The following is a 7,612-nucleotide window of genomic DNA, read 5'->3' on the forward strand; positions in this document are numbered from 1 at the left end:
GAGCTAGCCCTTCGGCCAAACTCAATAACTTTTATTCGAATCATATATTTATATTAAATTTTTTGTCATAAATTATTAATTACGAAATCAATAACTTCAAAAAGTTAGAACCTCAAACTAAAATTAAAATCTCAAACTCACAAACTTTGAATGATGGCTTCGGGTCTGTCTCAAAGACCCATATGTAGGGGCACTAGCTCAATTGGGATTGGTGTGCGATCGTTGTCATTTAAGAAAATACTAATCAAAGTTTTCCTGCTTTACTTTAGGTGTAAACAAAATAGCACAAGTCTTCCTTCTCAATATCATACACACTGTACGTACACTCACTATTGTAGCTAGTCTCCGATCGCCCAAATTCATTAGATCTGATTCCTCCACCGCCACCGATCACATGGCCTTCGCCTCCCGCCGTAGCGGCGGTGCTGGGTGGGCCCATTCACTCCTTCCCACCAGCAAACTCCGACAACCTCGTAAATCCCGAAAACGCACCGCACTTCGTGACTTTTTCCTCTCAAATTTCTTCACAATTGGTCTTTCCTTCACTTTCTTCATTTTCCTTCTAATCATCTACAGCTACGGTGTTCCTAAACCCCTTTCACAATTCCGGGCCGCCCCGACCCGATACCCACGACTTAAAAAGCCCACTTACCGTAAATCACCCGGAAGCGACGCCGTTTCAGGTGCGGTTGTTGATATTACGACTAAGGATTTGTATGATAAGATTGAGTTTAAGGATGAAGATGGTGGTGCTTGGAAACAGGGTTGGAAAGTCAGTTATAAAGGGAATGAATGGGATTCGGAGAAATTGAAGATATTTGTTGTACCACATTCACATAATGATCCTGGTTGGAAACTTACTGTTGAAGAGTATTATGAAAGGCAGTCTAAAAACATCCTTGATACCCTTGTTGAAACACTCCCAAAGGTAATTTCTGTGTCAGGTTTACACACTGTTTGGATGGTTGTTACATATTATTTCATAATGTATTATATTATATTGTATTGTGTTGTACTGTATTGTTTTGATGAATACGATGTTTGGATAGATTGTATCATTTCCCCTCGTTGCATATTGTCATACATCTCTAGTACTATTTGATTGTTTTTTTTAACTATGTTATCCTATTATCTTGCTGCTACTACTGCCGTTTATTACTGTTTATTATTCCTGATGCTTTTTCATCTCTCTTTGCGCTGGGGTCTATCTGAAACAGCCTCGGTAGAGGTCAGGTCTGCGTACACTCTCCCCTCCCTAAACCCCGCCTGGTGGGATTATAATAGATATGTTGTTGTACATATTGTCATACATCAACAATTCGAAGGATAAACCTACAAGAAAAGAAGGGTGCAGGGCAGAGCTAATATAGAAAGATAGGGTAAAGGACAAGATAGGATTATTAGATAATAAGTAAAATAGGTTACAGTTGAGGAGTATTAAGATAGGCAGTCCAAACATATCCTTGATGCTCTTGTTGAAACGCTTCCAATGGTAATTTCAATTTTCAATGTCAATTTTAGTACTAAGGTTCAACTGCATTTTTTAGTTTGAGCTGATCTAGGTATGACTTTACACAATCCTAGTTTTCGAGAACCCCTTTATTGATTATTGGAAGGAAACTGGGTCAAATGGAGCAGAATGAATATATAAGTTAATATAACAGGCCTTAAATATTACAGCTTGTTTGGGGTTGTTAGCTATTGTATTGTACTGTGTTGTTAGTTTAAATACAATATTTGTTTTAACTTTTACTTTAATTTTATTGTTTCGTATTTGTCATATCCATCGTTATGTCATGGTGAAAAGTCTCATTTTGTGTAACGATCGCGTTGATACCTTATTTCTTTTTAATCTCATTTTATCTTTACTTATTATCTAATAATCCTTGTGGTCCGGCCCTTCCCCGGACCCCGCGCATAGCGGGAGCTTAGTGCACCGGGCTGCCCTTTATTATCTAATAATCCTATTTTATCTTTACCCTACCTTTTTATAGTAGCTCTACCCCGTACCCTACTTTTCTTGTAAGTTTATCTTTCAAATTGCTGATGTGTGACATTATGTAAGGACGGAAAAGATACGACCTATCAAAACGTGGTATTTATCAAAACAATACTATTATAAAATACAACACAATACTAAACAGCGTTTTAGTAGTGGTTGTTGTTGTCATTGCTTATTATGGCTGTTAAATTTCTGAATAACTTTTTGGTTGTTGAATTATGTTCCTTTTAGGATTCCCGGAGGAAATTTATATGGGAAGAGATGTCCTATCTGGAGAGATGGTGGAGGGATGCAACCGAAGAAAAGAAAGAGGTGTTTACCAATCTAGTGAAGAATGGGCAGCTAGAAATTGTTGGAGGTGGTTGGGTGATGAATGATGAGGTAAACCTCCACGAATGTTATATAGCGTTGAAACAATAGAGTATGCGGATTAAAGAACAAGTTTGCAGGGTTTTAATTTGACAGCTTATTCTGAAAAGTCATGATTCTTCCTATTATTGCAGTGGTAAATAGCTTTTCAGTGCATAAATTGGATAAAATAATTAAATGGAAATGCCATAATTACTAGAAAAAATTGCTCAAATACAGAAATTTGGATACTTGAAACAGGCTTTTGAAGGTTTCGAATTTGTTCTGGATAATCCTGAAAACTGCCTCAGGAAATGGAGCTTTTGGCAGTTTTATGTTATTATGGTTGACTAATGGCCTTTCAATTTTTTCTTTTTTCCTGCAGGCTAATTCACATTACTTCGCAATCATTGAACAGGTAAACAAGAAGCTTTCCATTTAACGTTCACTGCTTTAGTCATCTATGCATATTTGAATTATCATGTAGTATGGATTTTGTATCTATAAATGAAAAAATAGAGATTATTTCTTCCTTTGTTTGTAATATAGGATATAACTAAGTTCTTCTTGCTTGTGACTTGTAATTTATGAGAGCTTAGAAAACTATCAGAAATGGAGATTTCTTTATTTTAGGGAAGTGCTATGGTGATTTTGTCCTTTAAGTATAATTCTAGAACTTTTTCTCAATGTGTTTTGGTGGATGTTGATTGCTGGAGTACTTGATACGTCGAGTAAGTGGTATCTGTCGTTATGCTGTGGGATTTCAATTAATTCTCCAATGATTAATAATAGCAGGAATTGTTTAAAGCTTCTAATTATTAGTCATTAGATGTATCTTATCTTAAATGGAATAGTGTGAACATGTTAATTTAGCTCTGTGATAGATAGTAGCTCATTTTGAGAAAATTAATGAGATATCGGGCACTCATAAAGGCTACAATTGCATATGAACGGGTATATTTTCCTTTATATTTATCAAAATGATACCTCTTATATATGAAAGAGTCACAACTAAAACTTTTAAAATTCATGAGAGTAGTACTAGGATGGGTGACCCCCTGGGAAGTCCTCGTGTTGCATCCCTCTTCTTTCTCAAAAAAAAAAAAAAAAACTTTTAAAATTCATCCAGTTCTTTTCTCTAATAAATATGTTATAGGAAATTTCTTCTAGAATCATTAATATTTGGCTGTAACTGGAATTTCTTGTGCATGGGAACCTGTTAAATCTATTTCACTGTTTGAGATTATTAGCCAATGGGGTATAATTATTACAGTCAACTTAATTTGTTTGGTATATAGGTGTATATGGTATTTCGCGTCATGATAGTTTCGTCTTTTGTAGGTTTTAGGTCGTTTGACTAACAGTCAAGAAAAGATTTGTTGGGTGACTCTAGTTAGTTGCTTGATTGATGCTAATTTATCTGCCAATCTAACTTGATTTAGATTAAATTTTTTATTGAATTGGATATGAAGTGGTCTTTCTACCTTGTTTTGCATGTTTTGGTGCTTCTTCTGTTTTCTTCTTAATTCATGTTGGTCTCATATTCATATGCTTCTCATTCCATTATGTACTACTCTTCAGTATTCACTAATCTAGATCTCGACTTTTGCTTTCATGCTCAGATTACAGAAGGAAATATGTGGTTGAATGAGACTATAGGCGTAATTCCTAAAAATTCTTGGTCCATTGATCCCTTCGGTTATTCACCAACCATGGCATATCTTTTGCGGCGTATGGGTTTCGAGAACATGCTAATACAGAGAACTCATTATGAGTTGAAGAAGGAACTGGCTTTACACCAGAATTTGGAATATGTGTGGCGACAGAGCTGGGATGCTGAAGAAAGAACTGATATTTTTGCCCATATGATGCCATTTTATTCCTATGATATTCCACATACTTGTGGACCTGAGCCTGCAATTTGTTGTCAGTTTGACTTTGCTCGAATGTATGGGTTTCCTTATGAACGATGTCCTTGGGGAGAAAATCCTGAGGAGACCACCCAGGAAAATGTGAAGGAAAGAGCACTTAAACTATTGGATCAGTACAGAAAGAAATCAACTCTATATCGAACAAATACACTTCTCGTTCCCCTAGGTGATGATTTCCGATATGTCAGTGTTGATGAAGCAGAAGCTCAGTTTCGGAATTATCAAGCGCTGTTTGATTATATCAATTCCAACCCTAGCTTGAATGCAGAGGCAAATTTTGGTACTTTAGATGATTATTTCCGAACGCTGCGTGATGAGGCTGACAGATTAAACTATTCTCGTCCACATGAGATTGGATCTGGTGAGATTGGGGGGTTTCCTTCTCTGTCAGGTGACTTCTTCACTTATGCCGACAGGCAACAGGATTACTGGAGTGGCTATTATGTCTCCAGGCCTTTCTTCAAGGCAGTTGATCGTGTTTTGGAGCACAACCTTCGCAGTGCAGAAATGTTGATGGCTTTCCTATTAGGATACTGCCAGAGACCACAGTGTGAAAAATTGCCTACTGGATTTTCCTACAAATTGACTGCAGCGAGGAGGAACCTGGCACTTTTTCAGCATCATGATGGGGTCACTGGTACTGCCAAGGACCATGTGATGCAGGACTATGGAACACGGATGCACTTGGCTCTGCAAGACCTCCAAATTTTTATGTCTAAGGCTATTGAGGTATTGCTAGGGATCCGCCATGAGAAAAATGACCAACCTCCTTCTCAGTTTGAACCAGCACAAGCGAGATCTAAATATGATGCCCAACCAGTGGTTAAAGCCATCAGTGCTCGTGAAGGAACTGTTCAGACTGTGGTCCTTTTTAATCCATCAGAGCAGACAAGAAATGAAGTTGTCATGGTCACTGTTGAGAGGCCGGATGTAACAATCTTGGACTCAAACTGGACATGTATTAAAAGCCAGATATCTCCAGAGTTGTCATATGATAAGAAAAAAACTTTTTCTAGAAGACATCGTGTGTATTGGAAAGCTTCAGTACCTCCCATGGGATTGCAAACGTATTATGTTGCTAATGGGTTTGCTGGATGTGAGAAGGCCATACCTGCACAACTTAGAATATTAGTGTCTTCAGGAAATTTCTCCTGCCCAGCACCATACTCGTGCTCAAAGTTGGACGGCAATGAAGCAGCAATCCAGAATGAACATCTGACACTCACCTTTAGTACCAAGTATGGCTTGTTGCAGAAAGTAAGCCATAGTGATGGTAGACAAAATGTTATTGATGAAGAAATTGATATTTACTCTAGCACAGGTGGAGCCTACCTGTTCAGACCGGAGGGTGAGGCTGAGCCAATCGTACAAGCTGGTGGGATAATGGTTGTCTCGGAGGGCCATTTGGTACAGGAGGTCTATTCTTACCCAAGGACAGCATGGGACAAGTCTCCAATTTCCCATAGCACCCGAATATATAATGGTCACAATACCATACAGGAACTCATTATCGAGAAGGAGTATCATGTTGAGCTTCTTGGTCATGAACTAAATGACAGGGAATTGATAATTAGGTACAAGACTGATATTGAAAACAAAAGGATTTTCTATTCTGATCTAAATGGATTCCAGATGAGCCGAAGAGAGACCTACGATAAGATCCCTACGCAGGGCAACTATTATCCAATACCTTCCCTTGCATTTCTGCAAGGACCAAATGGAGACCGCTTCTCTGTCCACACCAGGCAGTCTTTGGGTGTTGCAAGTCTCAAGGATGGATGGTTAGAAATAATGCTTGACAGGAGATTGGTAAGGGATGATGGACGTGGTTTAGGCCAAGGAGTGATGGATAACCGTGCAATGAATGTTGTTTTCCATATGCTTTTGGAGTCTAATGTTACAGCAGCTGCAAATCACACTACAGGTCCTCATCCACGAAATCCTTCTCTTCTATCGCATTTGGTTGGGGCCCATCTAAACTATCCTCTTCATGTATTCATTGCTAAGAAATCTGAGGAAATCTCTGTGCAGCCACCCCCTAGGTCCTTTTCTCCCCTGGCAGCTTCTTTACCATGTGACTTGCATATTGTCAACTTCAAGGTTCCTCGCCCTCTCAAGTATACCCAACAGCTACTTGATCAAGAGCCTAGGTTTGCCCTAGTCTTTCAGAGACGGCACTGGGATTCGTCTTACTGTCGAAAGGGCAGGTCAGAATGTTCAAGTGTAGCTGATGTGCCCGTTAATCTGTTTGATATGTTCAAGAGTCTGGCTGTGTTGAATGCAAAGGCTACTTCTTTAAATCTTTTGCATGACGACATAGAGATGCTTGGTTATAGCGGTCATTTTGGAGATGGAGCTCATGATGGGCATGTCCTCATTTCACCCATGGAGATACAGGCTTACAAGTTGGAACTAAGGCCCCACTAGTGAAGGTAGAGCACTTGTGTATATCTTTTTGCCAACTGAAGCTGAATTAGGGTTTGCTAGTGCAGGGACCACAACTGCAACTCTTTTTCCAAATCACAACTTTTAACATCTACTGTAATTTGGAGAGATGAAGGTAGAAATTTCTCACAGTTGCGGTTTGCCTAGAGGGTTTTTGACGTTGTCAGTTGAGGCTTGAGGACTTGGGAATTGTTCCTGCTGTGACAGCTACTTCAGAAAATACCTAGAGAACTTTATTTTACTGAAACTGCCGGTGTTAACAGAATATCCCATCTTATATGACAGAGAACTGCATTGCACATGGTTCTCTTCCAAGAAGATGCTAAATTACGCGGGATTAGAATGTTTAGGTAGTTTTTGGATCAGATAGGGTAGTAGTTGAGCTTGTTATTAGAATATAGTACATGTTTTTGTTGTTAAGCTAATGATGACATTGCTTGACAGATTGTGCAAATGAGTCTTTTTGAAACACACTTGTTTAGTCCAACGTAACTGGCTGTATACTGGGCTGGAAATATTGTGTGTTCTCATTACGTTCGAGCTTTTCATAAACTTGATTTCATGTATATGATGCGCTAATATTCCGATTCCCAGGAAGCTTTTCATAAACTTGATTTCATGTATATGATGCGCTAATATTCCGATTCCCAGGAATAAGTGCTTGTGAATTTTTCTCCAAGCACGCTTATAAGGGTCATTTGCACGATTGGCCTTCAAAGGCACTGGTCTTTAATTTTTGCTCGTCGCCTAATACCTCAAGGTTTTGTGCTCTATCCTCGGCTCAGTCAAAAAAAAAAAAAAAAATCGCGAGACAGGTTTGTAGCAAAATTAGGCCTTAAGGCAAACCTCTTCCTTAAGGCCTAACTTTTCGGGCAAAGTTAGGCTT

General features: G+C 38.7%; 1 protein-coding gene across 1 annotated transcript; it reads left to right on the plus strand.

The window, feature by feature from the left end:
- Positions 1 to 241: 241 nt before the first annotated feature.
- LOC132623099 (alpha-mannosidase 2) lies at positions 242 to 7,241 on the plus strand. Its single transcript, XM_060337807.1, has 4 exons — positions 242 to 928; positions 2,234 to 2,383; positions 2,736 to 2,768; positions 3,973 to 7,241. Exons 1-4 carry the CDS (start codon positions 395 to 397, stop codon positions 6,706 to 6,708), a joined length of 3,453 nt encoding a protein of 1,150 aa, XP_060193790.1. The 5' UTR covers positions 242 to 394; the 3' UTR covers positions 6,709 to 7,241.
- Positions 7,242 to 7,612: the final 371 nt, after the last annotated feature.

The sequence above is a fragment of the Lycium barbarum genome, chromosome 12 (assembly GCF_019175385.1).
Source record: "Lycium barbarum isolate Lr01 chromosome 12, ASM1917538v2, whole genome shotgun sequence".
In the NCBI taxonomy this organism is placed as follows: domain Eukaryota; kingdom Viridiplantae; phylum Streptophyta; class Magnoliopsida; order Solanales; family Solanaceae; genus Lycium; species Lycium barbarum.